At 48.5% G+C, this 23,772-nt stretch overlaps 1 protein-coding gene and 2 long non-coding RNA genes across 3 annotated transcripts in view; 2 read left to right on the top strand and 1 right to left on the bottom strand.

Moving 5' to 3' along the window:
• Positions 1–23,772, bottom strand: part of LOC139051010 (visual system homeobox 2-like) — an 86,851-nt gene that overhangs the window by 14,122 nt on the left and 48,957 nt on the right. The window contains exons 2-3 of the mRNA XM_070527996.1: positions 6,848–6,929; positions 4,962–5,085 (exon numbers count right to left, since the gene is read on the bottom strand). Coding sequence (XP_070384097.1) covers positions 4,962–5,085; positions 6,848–6,929 — 206 coding nt within the window. The remainder of the gene's footprint in view (positions 1–4,961; positions 5,086–6,847; positions 6,930–23,772) is intronic.
• The window catches only part of LOC139051011 (uncharacterized), an 82,389-nt gene that overhangs the window by 11,783 nt on the left and 46,834 nt on the right, over positions 1–23,772 (top strand). Inside the window, exon 2 of the long non-coding RNA XR_011509189.1 lies at positions 17,769–17,854. This is a non-coding gene — a long non-coding RNA (uncharacterized lncRNA). The remainder of the gene's footprint in view (positions 1–17,768; positions 17,855–23,772) is intronic.
• Positions 21,106–22,249, top strand: LOC139051012 (uncharacterized). The gene is made up of 3 exons (XR_011509190.1): positions 21,106–21,234; positions 21,314–21,431; positions 22,136–22,249. It is a non-coding gene; the product is annotated as an uncharacterized lncRNA (long non-coding RNA).

Raw genomic sequence — 23,772 nt, 5'->3', positions numbered from 1 at the left:
GAACTCGTAGTATCGCGCATAGCGACACAACCGAGCTGTATTCTTTGCGCGAGCGCAGGCGGGTGAATATCTCATTCGCATTCGTGTGCTGCTTCGTTATGCGACCTACGCTAGATCCCTCGCGCACGCTTTGTCGTCGCCATATACAGACAACACCTGTACGCTTCGAATATCGGCTGGTATACGTTTAGATCAAACCAAATGTACGGAGCGTCCACTGCGCGCTTCTCATGGAAGTATTTGGAAGAATGAAGTATATTTAAAAAATCAGTTTCAGCTCACGGGCGAAGCAACGTACACGAGAGAGAGAGAGAGAGAGAGAGAGAGAGAGAGAGAGGAAAGTCGGTGAGGTTAACCGGCCATTATCTCTGGTTGGCTACCCTGTATCGGGTGAGGGGGAGAGTGATGCGGTAGATGAGATAAAGGATACAAAAAAGAAAAGAAACACACACGCACACAATACAGAACTTGTGGGCGCTGTTACGCAGTCTGCGAAGGCGTCACATGGTGTTACACAGTGTCATACATTCTACGTCTCACAGTTTACAGTCACAATTTGTCACCAAGTCCGATGTCTTTTAAATAACGCAGCAGTGCCTTCATAATGACTCGCGCTGATGTTCGTGTCTTCCAGTTTCCGTGAACGTTGTTTTCCGTCAGCGGGCCCTCGTCCAGTTGATCTACGCGGTGTCTGAGAAGGCGGCCCGTTGCGGGTTGAAACGAGGGCACTCGCAAAGAAGGTTCGCGATCGTTTCGCTGCACCCGCAGGAGTCGCAAAGTGGGCTATGGCCCATTTTGTGACAAGAAACGAGTATACGTTTGAAAATGTTACTCAGAGCCAATATTACACGAATTGTAAGACTCGTGGCTGTAGTGGCAGGATGAATTGAAGTAAATGTAAGCTAAGTAAAAATTAGCCTGCTCTGCCAGGGGTCCTGTGTTTGAATCATGCCATCGGACGATTTCATTTATGTTTGTTAAAGCCAGCGTCTTTCTTAGCGACTTTACCACCACTTTCCCGTATCGGCTATGTTTCAAACCTATACAGTATACCCGGAGGTATACTGTATAGCTACGCCATGAAAGTATATCGTTTGAAGGTTTTAACTCATCATTGTTTCGCACTTTCATTATTTAAGTCTGAGAAGATTGAAGATGAAAGAAATGCGATGTCGGTGTTGTGTTTCGTGACATCTGCTTATGGGCTGTCATTCTCAAGATTAATAATTGTGTCAAGAATGTATGACCAGGTATGAGCAACTTTAGTGATAGAATGGTGTGGCAATATGAGCCACCTATACCGCATGTAGTATAGCAGGGTGTGACATATAGCATACATATTGCTAAATATATGGAAAGCCTCACGGCGACGGCGATGGCAATAATTCGCTTGGAGTGACCACACAATTGCTATCGCAATGGAATCTCCGATGCGCTACCTTACTTCAGCGAGCAGGCATCAAAATGCTGCTGATTGTGTCATCGTAATTTGTGTCTTTACCGTTGTTTTCTAAATGGACGTCGCTAGTGTACAGTAAGTTGTCGGCGCAGAATTGTGACTTTGGAGGCAGACAGACGACGCCTTGGTTTCACGCGTCCTGTAATTAGCTTTGGTTGATTCCCAATATTCAGATTTGTTAATGGCTAGCTACAATGAGCGAATAGGATAGCCCTTTTTTCACAACTATGAAATCGCTCTCACACTTTTGCTGTTTTTTTTTTTGCTACTAAAGAGCTTGCTATCCCAAAGTCGCAGCTAAACACATAAAAGAAACAGCAAACGAGAAAACAATATGAATAGAAAGGAACACAGAATTAGTCAAACGCTTTCGCAATCGCTTAGAGCGAAATAAACACATTACATACACTCTACAAACCTACTAAAATTTCGACATGAATTTGCAAAGCTACATAAATCATGCGTATAATATAGAATCAGCGCATTATACCTGTGACAAGCACGCGCACTCTCCGTTCATGTTGAACTGGTTCAGTTAAAAGTAAGACGCATAAAAAGTCACTAACATGGAAGAGTTACGTTAACAAATTGAGGTGTATGAAGAACAACGCACTAAAGGACACAAAAAGTCATTGGCACGACAAAGTCGCCAAGCTGTAACACTGAGGTACAAATATATCACTAAAATAGCAGTATTTACTAGGAATTATTGATACCACTGTCCACAAGAAAATCGCGCAAGGCTTTTGGAACTTCGCTGTGTTATATAAGGGCAGGACCAGCGTTCGAGCGCTGGTCTCGGCCGCACACTCGAATCGTGCGTAAACACCCGCAGTCAGATGTGCTCAGGTGCGCCAACTGAATTCCGTCATATAACGTTTCAAAATCGCAAACCAATATTCTCTTCTTGTTTTTTTGGTCTCTTCTTTTAGGCCAAGGATATTGTCATAAAGTTTGGTACCATAAGATGCTACGTTATAAAACTTACCTTTATATATAGCGATTGAAGAAGACGCCCGCAAGTGAAGCCGGACCGTCAACTCGTAAGGACATGTAGAAAGCGTTTTCCTGTCGCTTTTTTGTGCGTTTTGGTGCCAAGCTCGGACGGTGTGGCCTGCCGGCTTTGTCACAACTTTCCGAGCCACTTCGCAAGCGACAGGATCTCTCTCTCTCTCTCCAAATACGTCTCGAGCCGCCATTTAAATGTATAACATTCATCTCGCCGGGCACTCTTTGAGGGCTCTTCCAACAGATCTGGCCCATTGAAGCAGCGAACAGCGTTCTCCGAGCCTCTGCTGGTATACGAAAGTGGCACGGGGCCCCAAGTGCGCAGCCCGACTACAGGCCCGATCACGCGTGGCTTGAACACTTCCGGCAAAGACTGCAAAAGAGCAGATGGTTGAGCTACTCGCTGAGAATTTCTGGTTTTAGAAAACATTGTGCGAGGAAACTGCGCCACGCGAACAAGCGTGGCATGTGCGCCGGCTTTCGACCGTAGTTTACTCGTACATTCACTCAAAGCTGCAGTTACGCGAATCCCCGCATTATACATTGCAACGTCGAAAAGAGCTAGAAGCATTAAACACGAGGGCGTTTTGGTTCGTCTTCTGGCCGGGTCGGTCGCGTTTCGGTAGAGGCGGGATGCAGATATATGTGCACTTGATTAAAGTGCCACACTTTCACAAAAACATAGTTAGACAGTCTAACACTGAAAATCTACTGTCGTTTTTCAACATCTTTAAGTACTTCAATGCACATTTCTGTTCGAACTAAACATTCTTGTTGTCAAAATTGATCCTTGTTCTTATAGTTGATTACGATGCCACAAAGTAGCGCAAAAAATTCAAGTCGTGTCCTGCCCTCTGACAAAGCGGTCGGCTTTGCGGTACACTCCCAAAAGACGTTTTTTCAGAGGGCAAGTGATGCTGTGTCATCGGTGCTTGTCCGCAAACATAATTGTTCTTTATCTGCTTTGAAAGCAAAGGCAGTGAAACTATGTTAAGGTCTCCAGCTCGATCGACTTGCGCGGTATATAACCAGCAATGAGAGATAAGCTCATGGCTATTTTTTTTCCTTGGTAAAAACACGAAAAAGTTACGCCTTTCCGTGCTACCATCTCCAAGACCGGCATGTGGCAAAAGTCGCTTGCTTTTTTTCGCCACCAAAGAATTGAACCCGTTGTTGGCCGTGGACGACCGTTTCGCCGTAAAAACTTCCAGGCTGTCGTTAACTTTCGTAAATTCTAGTGGTCATTGTTACGTCATTGTGTTGCGATAACACGTAATAGTTCGGAAATTTAAACATTTGGAGACTGTGTTTCCAGTGAAAATGTTTTATCGCACTGTTATCTAATGACATGCACTTTTTCTTTACTCATCCATTTTGCTCTTTACCTTAAAAGTTGGCCGAGTTGGTTACGGCAATTATGAAACATGGTTACAGCGTTAAAGACGACGAAGCGCAAACATCAACTGGCTTTACTGTGCGAAATATTACGTAATGCGTTCTGGACTTTCCCGCGAGCCTCTCATGCATGTTAGCCTTATACAGTGTATAGTTTGTCTAGCACCCGCCCTGTGCATTTAGTGTTCGCGTTTCGTCTTCGTTAGCCCTGTAAGGACGCCTCCTAATGCTGTTTTCTTTCCACTTGAAATATTGTTTGGCTTTTACTTTCGTAGATTAGCAGCCGTTTACGTGTAAACTGGTGTGCTCTGTGTTTAAACGCTTGTTTTCGCTTCACTCATGTTGCTCGCTATGTAATATGCGACCAGAGAGGGGGATGTTTATTTATGAAATGGCAAATAGGTCGGCTTGTGGTTGACTCCTCTAGCCTGCTACTGCGCGCTGGAATAAATGGAAGGGTAGAGAAAGAGGGTGTTGTGGTGACGGTACACCTACGTTGACCTTAACGAGTCTCGGCTATTGACCCAACAGTTTTCTGTAGTGACTTGGGAAAACGTCGGTCAGAAAAGTTCTACAGACGATCTATACACATAGACAAGACTCTTACGGTATTATACTTTCGTCGACTAAGGTTCGTGCACCCTTTGCAAACACCCCTTTCGGAAGTACTTGGATCATATTGGGCTAAAAGAACACGACTTGTTAACGGTTTTTGTCCACCTATTCACTTCATACACATAGCAATAAGGACAAGCAGGCTAAGCGATCTACAACAACTCTACCATCTATGAGCTATCTAAATTTATTTTCATAAGCGCGGGTGGTTGAAATTATTTGACCCCCGTTGCTGGATTGGAAACTCTAAGCGGTGTTCTGCCGCACACATGGCGCTCGAGTCTAAGCAGACGACGGTCTGACGCGGAGAGACACAGACCTGCATTCGCGTTAGCCCCTTCAGATATAATTCTACGTTACTATACCAAACGAGCATTCACGTGATCTCCCTCACGGTGAGCAGACGCCAGCCAAAGGTTCCTCTTCGACGCTATGCGTGTTAAACGATTCGCATTTTCCGCTCGAGCCTCAACAGTGTGCGCACCTGTATGCGGTCCTCGGGCAGGTCCGTCTTGAGCGACAGCATCTCGCGTGCGTACACGTCCGGGTAGTGGGCCTCCTTGAACGCCTTCTCCAGCTCCTCCAGCTGGAAACTCGTGAAGATGGTCCTGCGAGCCAGAGGGATTTCGTGTTTTAACATTTGCGGTATGTGTACGGGCTTGGCGCGCTCGGGCCGTCGCATTGTTATTACGCTCTATATACTGAAAAATCCCGTACGTCCCACAGGCACCGCACCACAATCCTATACGATCATATCAGTTTATATGGAGAAAATTTCATACAAGATCTTTTATAGTCCTTGTATCCGTAGTGCTATAGTAGGACCGTGTATGAAAGCCTGCATTTTACCATATAAAGCGGTATCGTATAGGATTGTGGCATGGAGCCTGCGGGTAGTTTTCGATATGGCGGGTGCTACGGCGCATGCGCGGCCAGCGTGCCGAGTGTTGGAAGTCACGTGATCGGCTGCGGGTGCGAACATGTGAGTGCCACAGGTGGTGCTTGATCTGCGCTGTCTTCCCGCGCGCCTAAGTCTTGTAGATCACGTGATCTGCTGCGCTTCGGAGGTGCTGCATATGGATTATTATTTTTATTTAAAGATGCACTGACACGACAATGTTGTGTCCCCCCCAACACACTTTTTCCTTCTTTACGTAGCTGTCTACTCCGAATATACCATCCGAAGCCTTAATTTTGCGAGAGTGCCATAAATAATTATTTACAGCACCTTTTATGCAACCCGTTCAGAAAGCCCAAGCGGAGCGCGGCTTCGGACGAAAGAGAACGACCACGTCATCGGAAGCGACTGTGGCGGTCACTTAGTCCCACCAGTCAGGCCAGTGCGGTGGCTGAAGGCCATACAATGACCGTGCCGCTAAAAGTTTAACCACCTCTCCCCTGTTGCTCTGTCAAAAATTGAACGGGCTCATCTTGCGGCAGCATAGCCATAATGTGTGTGTACGTGTCAGTGGTATCACGAGATCTCCACAGCAGGTGTCGATGACGCGATGAGCGTTTCCTTTTTTTTTCGACATTCAAAAGTACGCTGCACTATATATGGTGCGCGTTTCGAAGTGGTCGCATTGAAAGGTAACGTAATTAATTGGTTGTGCCCTCGGTAAACTTAGGCTAGAGCAATTACTTGTTCGACGCCTATCCAATAAAGCAATAAAAACGAGACCGAACAGTTTTCGTCTGTATTTCTTTAAACTAATAATAAAAGTAAACGTCCCTCATGTGCACGCGTGACTTCGTGTTCGTCACACAAATAACGTGGCGCTATTCACATCACTGCAATTGCTAAGACGACATTCTTGCTATAAACAAGCCTCGAATTAACGTCTCAGTCGTTGTGTTCCACGTAAAAGGTAAAAAGGTTAGTTCGAACCTGGACTCCAAGAAGTTAATTTGTAAGCAGCAGTGTGTACTGTTGAGACTCCCCGCGTAATATGGATATCTGTGAGAGCGCGACCGCATTTCAGCGTTTCCGTCCATTCCGACACGAGTTGTGTGTGTGCACCCATTTATCGTAACGACCTACGACGTTTGGGCCGGCTCCGGTGCTCAGCAGGCAATTCACTGCCAATGACAGCCATTGGGGACGGGGTGTATACGCTAAAACACAATCGTATATATCCTCAAATTTTCATGTCTTGCATATCTCTTGCATGTACGGGATCATTTACGCCTCCGGTCCTCGCGGTGGGTGTTGAGATAGAGGTCCAACTTACAATGAGAAAAGAGGAATTCGATATTTCGGGATGCTGGCTTTAATGTGACACGTAAAAGCTATTTCATGCTCTTTGAGAGTAAGGCTACAGCATACGTGGCAAGGTGATGAGCGTGACACTCGCAAGGACGTGTACCCACCGGTGCCTACGCTTCTTCTTCTTCTTCCTGGCAAGAGAAGATCCCTCGTCGCAGAGGTCGGTGGCAGTCGCCCCAGGGTATCCTGCGACGAGTAGGCGGCACGCAATGGGTTAGTCTCTTTCGTGCGGGTGTATATGTTAAAGGGGCCCAACAGTGTTACGTCGAGTGTGCGCGGTCCAAATGGCGACGCTAAAGAGTAACACTGAGACACTTTAGACGCGTAAAAATATTCTTTCGAGACTGTACTTTTAATCCATTTGGCAGGTGGGAAGGGGCTGCAGTTATTGGAGAAACGCAAGGCTAAACTCTTCCTTCGTTCTTTTTATTTTAGATGCGGCCGCCGCAGTCGGGAACCAAAGCGGCCTCCTGGTGCTCAAAAGCAGGACGCCACAGTCAGTGTGCAGCCGGGGCGGTTATGTATTCTTAAACTTCCAGCAGGGATACGCAAAACCGGCATTTATTGACGACGACGACGATGGAAGCACCTGCTTTTGATGGTTGCACAGCCTTCCATACTCGTTCTTCCTTCACCTATTCGGTGCATCCTAACCTCAGACCCGAACGGTGGCGGCGCTCGTCACTGCCACTCGCAATTTGGCGACGCGCGGGTTTTGTGTTTCGCCCGACTGCACCCGAGCCCACGCAACCGTACGACAGGCGAGCTGCAGTGCAGCGCCCCCATTGCCCCGTGCGGGAGAAGGAAGCGAGGATGCGAATTGCCGCGGAGAAGAGTTGGTGAAAAGCGATACCGTCCTTCACGGGGCGGCCCCTGCCCCCTTTGCGCCCCCCTCGGAGACGAGAGCGCGCGCACGTGCCCGCGGCGAGGTTCGGTGTCTCGCCGGCACAAGTTGCGCTGCGAGAGAGCGCGCGGCTTTCCCTCCGTGCAAGACCTCGTCGGCCCCGGTAGATGCGTGCAGCGTGCGTAAGCCTAGTTCCTTCCCGACCTGGTCGCTTTACAGCACCGCGTGAGGCACCGCGAAGTTGTGAAAGACGGCGCTCGAGTCGTGTGCTTAGGGCATACACGTGCTCTTCGAGGTACATTTCCCCCTCTCCCGTGCACGTTATACGCGTATAGTGCGCTTCTCGCAAAAATAGAGGAAACTGCAAGTATGACGGTTCAGCTACAGAGAAAGACGGGCAGCGCACAGATTCGCGTAAATTTCATCCTTCAAATTGACCGTTTTCAATACAATATTTCACTCAGCAATTCGCAACGATTATGCGTGTGCTCAGAGCATCCTTGTCTCGATGTGTTTGGAAAAGTGATTGCTTGAACATATAAAATTGTTAACCGATATATATAGGGTGTCCCGGCTAACGTTAGCCAAGGTGTTCAACGAAACAAAAAGCTTTAGAAACCAAGGTGCAACATACGATCTTAAGACCTCCGGTCGTCACACCTCGGACGACAAAACGCCGTGGGTTGTGTCATTGTACATTGCACCGGCTTTTGAACTTGAACACTTTTGCACTTGAACACTTTTGTGCTTGAACAGCTTGGCTGACGTTAGCTGAAACATGCGGTATAACGCCGCCAGTTACGCCTGAAGCAACAAGCATAGGGCTTATACGCAGGTACACGTATACCCATCATTTCCATGCATGTTCGGTGAACGATTGCAGCGCTAGAGCTCCATCTAGTTATTATTGTAGGAAACTCTATAGACGGTTTGCACTTCAAATGTCAGCACAAGTTTCTATATATATATATATATATATATATATATATATATATATATATATATATATATATATATATATATATATATATATATAACGCTCAAGTTACATGATGTGCTTTTGTATATCATTTCAGGTTTGCATATATTCTATATATTGCCACGCGGTCGTGGCTTTACTTTCTGGCGGTGATCGCTTTTACCGAATAATCGCTGTTATCAGCTTCTAGCGCTATGACTATATTGCAATACTGAAGACGTGGTCAACATTGCCGACAGTATTTGTATGTACTATTTTTCGCTAATATCGCTCAACTTACTGCTTTATATTATTTTTGTACTTTGTTTAGTGGATTTAATTGTTCTACTGTTTTCTTTATTTAGTTTTGAGTTGCATATTTATCCTGGACAGAAGGTGACAGTATACTATCACTGACTACGGTTACCTCCTTTTGCTTATTCATTGTTTCCACATTTTTAACTCATAGGTGACAGAAAGCAAATTCGATAAGTGCTTTACTTTAGCAATGATCAACCGTAATTGCACGAATGCATGTTGGAGTCAATTTCATCACAAAACGAAGCTTACATACTCCATTATGTATGTTTTTTTATAACCTTGGGCCGAAGTACTCTGAAACAAGTCGATTATGTCATATAGTATACGTGTCGTGTCGAATTATAGGAAGTAGAGTAGATCTTTAAAAAATTCTTCAAAGTTGAGCCACCCTTTGTAATCGAAGCACGTCCATCCATCCTTTGGTCACACGTTCGTTTTCAAGTCTGCACAGGTATGAGGTACTAATAAGCTGGAATTATATCCAACGCCAACTTCAAAGAAATTCACGGCGCACGCCCAGACGTGTACAAAGTACACAAGACGGGCGCGCGCGCTGTCCTCGTCTTGCGACGTGAAACTATTTGCCGCACGAACACATATGAGTTAATAAGTATACATCACTTTTAAATTGCGGGGGGAAAATGATAAAGAATGACTCCAAACGTATGCGACGAGAAGAACCGGGTGACAAAGCGGACGAGTTGTTTCGGTGGTCAATCCGATACCACGGACCGTGGTATTTGGACGTCACTGTGCTGTACGAGCAGTCATATCGGAAGAAAAATGCCTGATACTTCTACACATTCGTCCGCGACATAAGCGCCGGTGGTGCCGTCATCTGCGGTCGAGAACATCGAGCAGACGGCGTCGCAGAACGCGCGATGTCGAAGCCGATTAGTCACCGCGCACTTCGAACGGCAAGTATTGCGATGGAGCAGCGAATAAATGAGCGATGCTGAAACTCTATAGCTGTCTTACTTGTTTATTTTTGTTTAAGATCGGAAGATCTTAAGAGAGCCAAACTACGAGGAGTGTGCCGCGCCATTTGTCAGCAATCGAATGCAAGTGTTCGGCAACTGTTGCTGCGGCAATCACAATGCCGCTGTAATTTACAGGCGTCGCAAATATTGTCACATTCTGTCTCAGTTTGCGTGCTGGTTTACGACGCTATGCCCGCACTGCCAACTTGCGCAATCGAGCACGTTCTGCTCGGTTGTGCGGCCTGCACACATCTACAAAGAGCACGATGTCCTCCCCCTGCGCCCACTCCTCTGACCCGAGAGGAAGGGGGGAGGCGTTCCGAGCCGGGTTGTAAACGACGCCGCATGTGAACGGAGTCCTCTCGATTCCGCACGGGGGAGCCGCTATGCCCGCTACGGGCGTGCAATCTGCGGTCGCGCGTACATGCGGCGGCCCGTGCAACCCCTTTCTCTCTCGCGCAGCGAGCGCGGCCTCGTTACGCGCAACCGCCACAAGTGGCCGCAGGGAACCGCACCCGGGTCGCCCTCGCGCGTCCGTGCCCTCCTGCACCTTACGCATGCACACCTGCGTGAAAACGTGCAGGCACGCTTCGTACGCTTGCATGTCCAGCTCAGTATTCATATACGTGCGCGTAGCTTTATGCTTAGAAGGTAATAGCAAGTATTCGCAGGCGTGATTGATATTACAACGTTGGAAGTCTTAGCAACTATTGTAGCAGATACCACAAATTTAGTCGCTTTAGGCGGTGGACATTTGCGCGAGAAGCCGTAATGCATTACCTACTATAGGTAACACATTTTTTTTTCTAATTAGGACTTTAACTTCTCATTTTACGGCACATATTACAATTTTACGGTTTGTTGTAGCCAGACAAACCACAAGACGTATCCGCTTGGAACGAATTATGATGAGGACACCGGTTTCTAGGGCGTGCTATCCTTGTACGGCAAGCACAGCGGTCTGAACGAACCTCTCCCAAGCAACGCACCCTGGAAAGTCGGGCGCCTGGTCCTGTTTTATAAGCCGGCGGGTGTGAGAATCGAACCACGCACCTTCCGTCCTACCCACTGGGTCACGGCTGCGGTTTCGAGATATGCGCCGTCAAAGTTGCGTTAAGAACACGCAGTTGTTCCACCCACTTTTTTTAACGAATCAGCATCTTATGCACTGAAGCACCAAAATAAATGGATCAACAATGCATTTTCGTCACACACTTTGGGAATGAACATCTCACAGCCATTGATCTCGCAACTAAAGTTTATTTTCAACGACATCGTGGTGCATACACGCGCAAACACTGATAAAAAAGAAGAAAACAACAACTATATCCCCTGCCACGCTCGCACTCGCGCGTGTCACCACCAAACAATATGGTCCCATTAAAGAACCATGGAGACAACTAGGAGAGCCTTCTTCTTGTCGCCTCGATTACGCACAGTACCGCTTTTCGTGAGATATTAGCCGCTTCACTAACCTCATGTGCGTCGATAGCTGTGCGCAGACAGCAATCATATGCGAGAAAACACTACTGAGCACAAGCACACGTGACAACGCGCTAAAAACTTAGCAAAGGCGCTGACGCTGAAGTACAAGACGGCTTCTATCACCTTCACATTGAAGTGCCGTCCTGTATTGCCAACACTTTCCCAGACCCAGCCACGCCATAGTGGAACGTACTACACTACATTAGTTCTACCATGGGTATATCGTTCGACGTGCTTGAATTGCTAGCTGTGGTTTGGTTATGCGATGTTACGCAAAAGCTTGTATTTCAAAAGCATTGCAAACGGCTCTTAGTTTGCTTATGCTTGTGTATGTAAGTGCGTGTGCGCCTGCTTGTGTGTATTTTTAGTGAGTGAGTGAAAACAATACCTGGTGCACTGTAAACTTGTTTTTGCCGCAAACGACTGTGCCTAAGGAGAAACAAGCTTTACAGAGTGTTGAGGAAAGGAACAATGTCGTGCACCAGCCACGCCAGTTGAAGGACTCCGTAGGAATGTGGCGAAAGTTGGCGTAACTGCACGTTCAGTATGGTGCAGCAGCACTAGAGAGCACAAACGAGACAGCAAGCTCAATTTCACTCAGCATATGGCGCTCGCAATAAGTAGGACCAGAATACACACGTATACAGACGGGGCAAAACACCGCCAATTCATTTAAGTTCTGAGAAGACAATACTGCTCTTACCGCCTTTTCTAAGTAATGTGTTTACGAGTGCGTACCTTTTCTTTAAAACTGTACTTCACGTACACCCTCGAGCAACATGAAAGGGTACACCGAAATTACCAGCAGCAGAAAGCTAGCAGAGGTTTATTTTTCCGTAACACAATTTTATACACTCGCACAAAGCCACCACGCGTGCGTCAATGATTACCTCCTCAGAAAAACAAGTTCCTTATTGGAAAGCTTAACAGGATGTCAATATTTGCGCATGCGTGGTGACTTTGTGCGTGCGTATAAAGTTGCGCTGTGGAAATATTTATTTTTATATTTGTTTATTTAATACATACTGTGGACACGAAGTCCGTGGATGGTGGATAATAGAATATTAGGTCACAAGAAGTAAAACAATGTCAATACAACAAAATGCGGAAACAATACGGCAATGATGCTGATACAAAAAGTAAACAATCGTGATACAAGTTTTATAAAAGCAAGTAAATTCCAGTAATTAGTGGTGCGTGGAAAGAAATAATACTTAAATAGGTTGGTTCGGGCAAAATAGGGAGTTAGTGCATTTTGGTGATGTTGGCAGTTTTGTGCGTTGTGTGTCGTCCTGTCCTTCTTTTTGTGGTCGCTCCCTCTGCGCTGTCCATCCCGAAGATCATGAACCAACAAGCCCAAATTTCCACTGTCTTGAGGCTATATTATACACGCGCCCCGCACAAAATAGCTCCATGGCGGTTAATGTTCAAATGTAAAAGTACTTGTTAGCTGTTAACATGTTAGCTCCGAGCCAACGCATCGCAAGTAACCGATGCTTAAACACTTATCGGCGTTGTCTCGCTTTGCCCACGACTGCACTGGCAATGCGTTCTCTCCGAACAAAAAAAAAAGCGCATTTAATAGAAGTGCTTTTACTCTTCCCTACCATGTTCGTATCGAGTGACCCACAGCCTGTGTTAAAGGAAACGGCCCTCCACTGCGGGAATGTGCGATTCGCATGCGATACTGCGCACTCCAATCTCCACTGGCGCTCTGGCTCTCTGCCCGACGCGGTGAAGAATGTACAACGCTTGGCGATTTCACATTGCTAGGGTGATGAAAATGCAAGATCCCAGCCTCGCACGCTCCTCGTCCTACTCGACAAAACTCGCAACGAGACACGCATCACGCTGTCGAAGTTGTGGCCCCGTGCCGAGCGACTCTCACGCGCCGCTGTCTTCGGGTTTCCAGCACCCTGCCAGACATGGCGCCTACTTGCCAAGAGAGCAGCGAGCGGCTATGTGACGCTCGCCCATTCCAGCTGGCATGATGACGATGCCGCGATCCCGCGTACCGCGCCCGTGACGTGGCACCCAGCGAGCGCGTATTCGAGCCGCGGCTGTGCACGCTTCGCGGCGCACGCACGCGCGCGTTGCGTGTCGGAGCTTCGTGCGAGGCGCGCGTTCCTGAGGCGCAGCGTCGCCCGTTTCCCGATCCGCGCGCTTTTGTGGCCGGAGGGGGTGGGGGGTACGAGACGCCCATAACGCCGTCGGCTTATTGACCCCGACTTGGCCGAGCGTGGCGAGCCGATTAGCGGGGGCGGGCGGGCCGGATTAACCCCCGAGCGAGCGGCTTTATTAAAAGGCGGCGCGCCACCGCGGCAGTCACCACCACCACCGCTTCCAGAGAGGATCCATTTCACTGATGGAGATTAGTGTCGCTCGGCTGCCGGCGCTGCTCTCTGCCTCGCTCACTGCTCTGCGAAGAGGAGGAGAACGACGTTGTCGTCGGGCGCACCAGATTCTGCGAGAGCGCGCCGATCTTCCTCGTGTGACGAGCAGCGAGAGATTGAAAGAACCGAGGGTGTGCGCGCGGGAGGGGGGGAGGGAGGGGAGCTCGGACTTTCCAATTTCAAGGCGCGTCCCTCCCTTTCGCAGCAGCTTCGCTTCGCTCGCCGTCGGCTGCATCTCATTAAGCGCCGCAAATTGGACTCTAATCTGCGTGGTCCGCGCGCTCACAGCACGGCCGAACGGACAGGCCGCGCGTATCGATCGTGCGCCCGTACAAGCACGCATACAACCAGCGAGTGAGCGCTCCCTTCGACACCTAGCGGCCGCCGGTGGCAGCAGTGGGTAGGAGGAGGAGAGGTGGCGCAGACGGCCGGCCGACCCGGGGACCCGTGTTCGGTGCGAGCTCTGAAAAAAAAAAAAAAAGAGGCAAGACGCCGATGCCGCCGGGTCTCCCGCGAGGTTCGTTCCTCGACGAACGCCGCTGCGTCCTCTCTTCGCGTGCCTCAGATGCCAGAGCAGGGGCTGAAGCTCTCTCCCTCCCTCCCTGCAACGTTCACCGAAGGTGTTCGGGAGAAGGGGTGGTCGGGGGCGGCAAAGGGGGCCGGCAATCCAATTTTGAGCACGAGACGACGGCAACGACGCGTCAGGAGAGGACCCGCCGAGAGAGATTGAGGAGACTGGAAAACAAACAGCTGGAGGGGGGCGCTGCACCCGTCGCGGAGGGGAGTGGCGAGGAGGCAAGCGCCAAATTAAAAACGGGGCCACTGCCGCGCTGCCTCTGTTCCCGCTCCCGCTGTGGTGCCCCCTGGAGTGAAGAAAAAGAAAGAAAGCGAGTGATGGAGGGAAGGGATGTCCTCCGCCGGCAGGCGTGAATCGATAATTGCGGGATAATCGGGTAATGACCACTTTCAGCGCGTCATCTCGGGCGTTTCCCCGCGGCGGCGGCGGCTGCCCCGGCGCTCCTGCCGCTGACCCCGAGCGCACCTGGAAATTAAAGATGGCCGCCACGCGCCGTCATCCCATCCCGCTCCATCTCCCACCCCAAACTCCCCGTTTCGCATCCCCCGCTTGTCTCGGGTTTCGTAGGGCGCTCCCGGCTCTCTTCTCCCGTTCGCCCATCATCCGGCCGGTGGCGCCACCATCGAGCGAAGGTGTACCGCGTGTTTTCTTGGCAGGTACCGAAAGCAAGACGCGTGTCTCGACACCACGTCTCTCTCTCTCTCTCTCTCTTAGCGCCTTTCGTCGCTAGGGGCAGATGTGCGACAGGCTGGTCTCCTCTTCAACGGTTGCTTTCTCGACGAGCAGTCAGCCTACCAGAAAGTATACCTGTACCGCAGCCATTGTCGGTGAACGTTTAACAACGCGAACGGATAAAGGACAGGAGAAGGCGACACGCGGGTGCTGATATTTAACGACGTTTATTTTCGCAAGTACACAATTGCTGAGTGATAAAACAAGTGACACCTAAGTGTCCTCACTGGAACGAATATACGTCCTCAATAGCACAGCTCATTTATTAAAGCGGACATTTCTAACATTTCTACGCCGACTTTCCTAACCACTAGTCCACAACAGCACGTATACTGCTATCGTGCCAGCACCAACTATCCTTAATTGAGATGATAGCCGTGTGTTGTTGAAGATTATGATTTCCACACTGTGCCACATACCCACAACGGGGGATTAACCAAGAAGCGGGTGGTACAATTAAAATAAATAAGAAATTTAAATATATGCGAGGCAATATAGGAGTTGTCACGTTGCGAAGCAAGGGCGCGCTCGCCAATGCAGTTTTCATTGCGCCAAGATCGATGCAGCAGTGAAATACAAAAATTTATAGCATTTCATTAACCCCTTCACAAAAGCGTCGCTTCACATAGATTGTACAATGTGCGTCGGATGTGCATAGTTGTTTTTCTCCAACCGTTTGTCACCTTTCGTGAGCTTTCGCAGGTGCAACACACGACCGCGTCCTCTTTAACACGAGTGCGTCCCGGAAAACGTCGCGACGTGCACTGCATCGTTTGCTTCGCTGAACGCGCTCGCAACGCGTGCACTTCCCGCGTCGCATTAAGCCCTCGTCCTCTGCAGCATGTTCATGTTGTCATGACGATGAGAACGTGGGCAGCCTACGCCTTCAGCGGTAAACGGGCGCACGATACTTCGTTTCATAATACATAGCCGGAAACGCTGTACGAAGGCTAGAAATACTTCTCCCGTTGCTAGTATACGCGACCATATAACAGTGAGAGAGAGAGAAGGGTGGAAGGAAAGGCAGGGTGGTTAACTAGACTTCGTCCAGTTTGCTACCCTACGCGTGGGGAAAGGGATGGGGGAGTGAATGAAAGAGAGACCAAATGATAGTGCTTCACATATGAGGATATAAGCATGCGTCTTGTAATTCAATGTAACATTAAGCCTCACATATTTATGTCGAAAAATATGATGTACTTATAAATGAAAGGCGTCGCAGAGCTGAACCTATATTGACCGCCAAACGAGCGGAGTGACGCGTTTCGACCTCCAGCGGTGCGCACCGATTTAGTCATAGGCCAAAAACATTCTTACCGGAACTGCAAAGAGGCACAATTAATACGTAATCTGACATCGCCTCGCGTCCACAAGTTGTAGTTCTAATATGTGAAATAGTTATATTGTAGAAAGTGTCGCAGATCAAGAACAGCCACACTGTGAATCGCGCGGAGTGAGATTTCCATATGAGCGCATGACTGTCCGCTAATTGGGGACCGGATCGAGTGCACGCATAGAATGCGCCTCGAACAATAGCTCGGTGTACTTGACCCGCGCATCGGCAGTTTTTTTGTCTTGCCGAGGTGCCGTGTTTCAGACAAGTGGGGTTGCTGCGAGTAAAACAAAGAAATACTGTTTCTGGCCACGCTGTATGTTATTCACGACACGCCATATAGTCCTGCAACAACTTTCTGGTATGCATGCATGCATACGTGCATGTGTGTGTGTGTGTGTGTGTGTGTGTGTATGTATGTGCGTGTGTGTGCTTGCGTGCGTGCGTGCGTGCGTGTGCGTGTGTGTGTGTGTGTGTGTGTGTGCGTGTGTGTGTGTGTGTGTGTGTTTGAATACGTTTGTGTGTGTGTGTGTGTACGTAAGCGTCAGAGTGCCGGTATTAAAGGCTACTGATAAGGGCAATCACTACAATACCAAAAATGTGCGATACTTAAATTGCTTCGCATGCACGCGTTAAAATGCCTGTACAGATATGTTAACATTTTCACGAGCACATCAAATAGGCGTCGCATCGCTGTAACTGAAAAACTCAGTGCCCTTCCATTCTGTGAAGAAGGATGACCAGCGAAGCTGTGTATGTGGGTCCCTTAATGGTCAACGGCACCTCCGCCACGGGTCGGCCCGGCATTGCACTATCTTCAGTATCGGCCCCCGTATGGGGAGTTTTTGCTTACCACGCCAACGACACGAAATATTCCTTGGACGGTATGAATATAGCTTCGCTGTAATATGCTTGTACTACTGCTTAAGACAGCGACGCCGGTGAACCGAAAGCAAAATTATCCGATATTGCCACGTATGCGTGTTGCTTTCCCTTTTGCGGCTAAGATTATTTCCCATAAGTTCGTCGTTTGCCTGCGTGTCAGCACCCGCCACTGTCCCGCGTAACAATATAGACGATTCACACATTCACGCTCGCACATCAAATGACGGTTTCCTAGCGAGTAAGCCGAATCCTGAGTCAGCTGTCTATATGATGTCTCCTCATCTGGCGCCCATACTGTGCGCACCATTAAACAAAAACAAAGAGCGCAGTCCTGTCAGTTAAGGGCACTAGCGCGTGATATCGTTATCGCACAGGTATAGGTCGCGTGATATCGCGCTTTTATCGCTGAATTCAACGTTCGTACTTTGCTTCTACTGTGATTCGGAAATGCGATATCTGGCCCGAATGTTCACCCCATGGGAGACCTCCCTTTGATTTTCTTTCACTCTCCCTTCAGATGCTGAACGTCACGAATGATTCCAAGTATAGGATGTATATACTGCGCCTTCTAAACCCTCATCCGTGGAGGAAGGAAATATCCAGGTGAGAGCATTGCGCAGCAAAGTTGACGCCAAGAAATGTCGGCCCAACACGTGATTGTGTCGCGGTGCTAGCTGCGCTCAGCGCCCGCTCTTCCGAAAAGGACAGCCGCTGCGGTGGCCATATGGCGGTGAATTGTGGCGGTGTTTAGGAATGCGGTGGTGAACTTGCGTGTAGGCGCAGGTGGAAAAACCTCAGGTGGTCAAATTTATGTCGGAGTACTACGGCGACTCTCATAATGAGATTGTGGTTTTGGCACACGCAAAACCATAGAGTCGCCGTTTTCTTCCGAAAAAAAAAAGGAAGGATACGTCAGTAACGTGCGGCTGCCGCACTCACGCGTTGCGCGGAAAAGTGTAAAATAATAATAATAATAATAATAATAATAATAATAATAATAATAATAATAATAATAATAATAATAAACTGTGGTGTTTCACGTACAAAAACCACGATCTGATTTTGAGGCACGCCGTAGTTGGGGTCTTCGGATTTTATTTTGACCACTTGGGGTTCTGTAACGTGCATCCAATACACGGCGCACGGGCGTTATTGCATTTCGCCTTCGTCTGAATGCGGCTTCCCCGGCCGAGACCTGACGCCGCGCAACACGATAAACGCACACACATTGCAATAAACGACCGCAGTTGCGGAAACATACCGAGAGAAAATGTGCGCAAAGCTAGCTATAGTGGTGGGCAGAGACATGCGAACGAGTGAATGTCGATTGAAAGGTATACACAGGTGTTTGCCGAGCGCAGAATCACTCGTCGGGCTGACATTATTTATTTATTTATTTATTTATTTATTTATTTATTTATTTATTTATTTATCAGTTCACCCACAGCGCCACGAATGACATTACAGTGGGGGAGGGGGAGGGATATAGTACAATGAAGGGGGAAAACGCAGGTGCATTGTCATGTGCATAAAACATAGCGATAACACACATACATGAAAACAAACACTGCTAGAATAAACAATAGGAATAGAAAGCAATAATTTTAGCATAATAATTATATACATACGTCACAGGGTCTAGTAATTACGTAGCAATTACAGGGCCTAGAATAGATTCTTTGTATTGGATAGAATTCACTTTCGCATTAATTACATTGTCCACGTAAATGCACTACTGGACCAACAAGAAAAAGTTACCATTTCCGGTGGTGGTGGCAATTTCTCGTGGTAGTTGGTTCCAATCCCAAATTGTCTGGGGAAAATATGACGTAATAAATCTCGCAGTTTTGTACCTTATCGCTTTCATTTGGTTGACACAAGCACAGTAGCGCCGGTTCCACGCCCCAAGTGCAGACTGATGTGCCGCGGTCCTTGAGTAGACTGAAGTAATCCTCGGTGTTATTAGTACGTGAAGTTTTGAGAGGCAAAAGAACGGGACGACTTGACGGCAAGTTAGCTTGCGAAGGCTGGCTGCGTGCTGTAATGCTCCTTCCCGTCGTCCATCTTACGGACCTCGTCAGGCAATGAGGATAAAAGGGACCTTTCACTGCTCGTCCCGATGGCCCTCCGTGCAATGCCGACTGTTTAGAAGGTGCGTGTCCAGCTACCACACAGAAGGTTAACGGAAAGATTGGCGCAGCATATGTGCATATGGCGAGTGAACGTGTCATCTTTGGAACACGCAGCTGCCTCCGGTTGCTGACGCGAGCCCAGCAGACTGCAGAGTCGATGTACGGCGGGTGCATACTCAGTCAAGAGGTATACGGCGCACTTCCGCAGACGCATGCCGCCGATGGCCGCAAGCCTGCGCGCATGCGAGAGTGGCACAGAGCGAACGCCCTCGTCTTGTTCCGACGTCCGTTCGCGTTGCGCTGTAAACAATGCTGTATGGCGGGGTTTTTTTTTTTTGTTTCTGTCTTTTCTTTTTTTACGGCGACAGCTCAAAACTCAGCTTTTTTGCGCTCTTTCCGTCACTCCAATGACGACGTATGTCGTCGGGGTCCTCGTCCTCGCCATGCAGGAAGGTCCAGCCTTCATTTTCTCCGCTCGTAATTAATGAGCCGTTTTCACGCCGAATAAATGAAAATGGAATTTTAAAGGAACCAGTTTAAGACGGGCTGCAATTGTCGTCAACACTACGTCTCTGCTATGGTAGCCGTGATGGAGTCCACCCAACAGGGTGGGACTCCGTTCAACTTACGTATGCAAGCATACACACACCAATGCCTCCTGACGCGTGCACAGCCTCGCAGGGTAAGTTTCGTATGCGGCCGGCATCCGTGCGAGTGATCCCTCGCCTGCACACCGGGCGAATACTACGGCATGGGGCGGCATGTATAATTCGTTCGGCACGGCTGGCCACCGGGCGACCCTCCTGGCAGGTGGGGCGCCGGACTTGCGGCCACTCGTAATTAGGCGGCAATTAGCGCTTCGCCGCGTCATGTAGCTATATAAACACACGCACAGGCGAACAGACGGCGCAAGTGGCATCGCGCACGCACACACGAGCGACATATACGCGCCGTACCGTCTGCTCCTCTATGCCGTCTGCTGTCTGTCGCTTAGCCTTTCTTTCTATTTTTCTTTTTTTTTTCGCGACCCCGTCACTAGCCCTAATGCAGCGACACGTCGACGTGACAAGTCTTTTCGACGATGGCAATGCGAGCACTTCGCAGTTTTCTTTTTGTCTTTGAACCGCGTCAGGTCACGTCTGGCAGCTTTTGGGCGGAGACAACATTAATTGGCATGCGCTGTTCCGTGGTGGTTCTTGTGTTAAAACCGTGCGAGGAACATAAGTTATGGAGTAACAAAGGTGCAAGGCTCCGCGGAAGGCACACACCTGTATCAAAGTTAAAATCTGGGATTTTACGTGCCAGGACCATGATACGATTTTGAGAAATGCTGTAGTGTGGGACTCCGGATTAATTTTGACCACAATACTTTTTTTTAATGTGCACGTAAATCTGAGCACACGTGCGTTTTTATATTTCACCCCATCTAAATACAGCCACGTCCGGCATCGAACCCCCGACCTCGATCTCAGCAGCGCAACACCACAGCCACTAAGTTACCGCGGCGAGTCACTTCTGCGTCACTGGACAGTTTAGTCAAACGAAAGATGCGAAGTTCTTTTGCCGAAACATTGGCCCCGCGAGCGGTAGATGGCGCTGAGGTTCCCCAAAAGCTAGTGTTCCTGTATATGCTGCCGCAGGGAGCAGAGTTGCGCATAACTTTTCCAGCGCCGCTCGCACCGCTATTCGCCGAGCGTTATCACGTGGCACAAAAATGACATTAAATGTTCAGCTGCACCGCTGCGAAGCCAACTTTACGGGTGCAGCGCCAACTCGTTTCCGTCAGTGCCATCAAAATTGCAATCAGCGGACCGTCGAGCGTGCGTTGCACTGATCGGCTCCGGGTTGCAGGTACGGTATTCCACGATATTAAGTAAAATAACTTTGGTGAAGTGGTACGAAAGACATCATCTTGACACTTGTATTCCAGTGTGACGGGGTGCAGCGCACCAAACTGCACAAATCGCACGGAAGGTGGCAAAGCTTTTTAGGCGGTGCCGTGCTGACGGACTAGACCGGCCAGCTCCGAAAGGGACAGGATATGCGAGGTACGTTCGCCATGTTTACACTAAAGCAGCATTTATCTCGAGTAACACTCCTGTACATGCTGAAATGCGTACGCATGGCATGAGAGGTGGTTCACTTGTGCAATTTTTGGAGCACAACATGTGCAGCGCGACACAGCCGCGGGACAAATAATGGACGACACTTCTATGTCGCGCTGCACATACACACTAGAATTTTAACTTACTAACTCGCCCATTTCGCTGTGTGGCTTGTACGATTGTTCTGACTATGCGGCTTTATAACAGTGTGTTCAAAACCGTAAATACTAGCAGAGACATTGTCCGCTGCATCCATGGCTTTTCTCTACTCTGTTTTTTTTTGTCGGCGTTCTTATTTTTCATGTAAGGTCGATTAATGTACTCGTGTTCATTGTTTCGTAGTATGCGAAAACATTGTGCGCTCCCGCTGATGAGACAGCTGTGGTAACGCCAGCATTTACCGCCCGCAATACGTTGCATGTTCGATCAGCCTTAGTCGGCGTGAGGAATGTGAAATTATTTTTGTACGTTTAATGAGCGCTGTGTTATAGTAAATTAACCTGAGCAGTATGAAGAGATAAAGAAAAATGTGTTGTCATATTACAGTCTGCAACGTGCGAATAATTACTTTGCAAGTTTGCCATCTTTTGTGATTAGTGCAATAAAAATAGCCTGTCGTTACTCTTAATAACTTGTTGCCTTTCCAGTGGCTTTGCATTCTGCCCCCAAGGCTCCAAGAACCAGCACTCATCCCCTGCTGCCACCAGCCATTGCTCATCCGCTCCCTTGTACGAAACAAATTTGATCTAGAAGCTCGTGCATCTTGGATCTTTTTCCACCCGCAGATTTGCTGCTACAAAGCAGCTGTTAAGTTTGCGATATGAATCGTAAAAATAAGCTATGCATAAAATGTGCGGATGTGAACATTTGCAATGCGTTTAAATCCACGTGTCTGTACTGCATATATCGAAAATGTGCAGCAGCTGTGAATGACGGTTAGTGATAAATGACGGTCACGGTTAACGGTCACTGACACAACTGCAGGCACCATAGTTCTCCTGGCCACGATCATTATTCATCTGGTTTCGGCAGCCCTAATGTGCTCACATAGTTGTCCACCACACGTGTGTGGTTTTCTTTAAACACCCTTTAAAACATTGGTTGCCTTCCGGCCTGCTCGAGAAAACTTCATATGCAGGCTGAAAAACATTGCATCGCTTTTTGTTGCAAGGTGATGCGTGTTTGCACGCGAATGTTTGAGCTGTTCGAGCCACCGGCGTAAACAGGATATTATTTCGAGGGATTGAGGGGAGTCCTACTCCTATATGTACGTTCGTGCGTGTGTTTGTATATGTGTGTGTATATACGTGCACGCAAACTAAACATTTCTGGGGGATGGTACCCCTCCAGCGACGCCAATCGTTCGAGCGTAGCCTGCATTAGAAAGTGTCATCTTGCTCAGCGCTTGCGAACAATTGCCGCATGTAGCTGACGACCAGCAGAGAAGAAAGCAAATGGAACACCGCGCTGCATTTGCCGATCGAGTTACTTCACTGCAGAGCTGGAATACGACGGCGGACCTATGCGCAACTGTGCTCCTTGCAGGAGCAAATACAGTGGAAGGGGCACTACCAACAGACAGCATCAAAGGATGCGTAAGCGTCTATGGAGCTTTACGTCCAGGAACGGGTCGCGGTGGCCGGGGCGCAATGCAAAAACGCTCGTGCACTGTGCGTTGGGAGCACGATGTAAGTAGTGGAAATTAATCTTGAGCCTTCCACTACGGTGTTCCTCGTAAGCATTGTTGTTTTGGCAGCTAAGTATCATCATCGTCATCATCGTCATTATTATTATAACGTGTAAACAACAACAACATGATGAGCGGCATTGGAGCCAGCTGTGGAAGAAAACGAGGGACGTGCGAGCAGTGGCAAGAACACGTTCGCGTAATTACGCCGAGGGACGCCGGCGCTCAACCCAGGAACGGGCGCCTAAGAGCAGGGCTATAAAACGTGATCAGCATGAGAAGCGTTTTGTAGCTTGAATGCAATCTCAAAGAGCATCAAACACATCCTTGTTGCTAAAATTCAGAGCTACAAATGAAGTTGTCTTCTCTACAAGAGACTGCTCAATGCTCATCTGTGACGTATCGGTTCAGTCATCTGTGACTGAACCGATACGGAACGAAACCATGTATGCTGTACTTATCCGGCATAATATTGCGCTTCTACGCGATGCTACAGCAGAAAATAATAATACCCCTCTATTGCAGTAATTGGCATACGCCGCGCTCTACCAAATGTATAAAATATATTATACCCTACATTCTTGTAAGTTACATGAG

Source organism: Dermacentor albipictus, chromosome 10 (assembly GCF_038994185.2).
Source record: "Dermacentor albipictus isolate Rhodes 1998 colony chromosome 10, USDA_Dalb.pri_finalv2, whole genome shotgun sequence".
Taxonomy (NCBI): domain Eukaryota; kingdom Metazoa; phylum Arthropoda; class Arachnida; order Ixodida; family Ixodidae; genus Dermacentor; species Dermacentor albipictus.
This window is presented reverse-complemented; position numbering and strand designations above follow the sequence as displayed.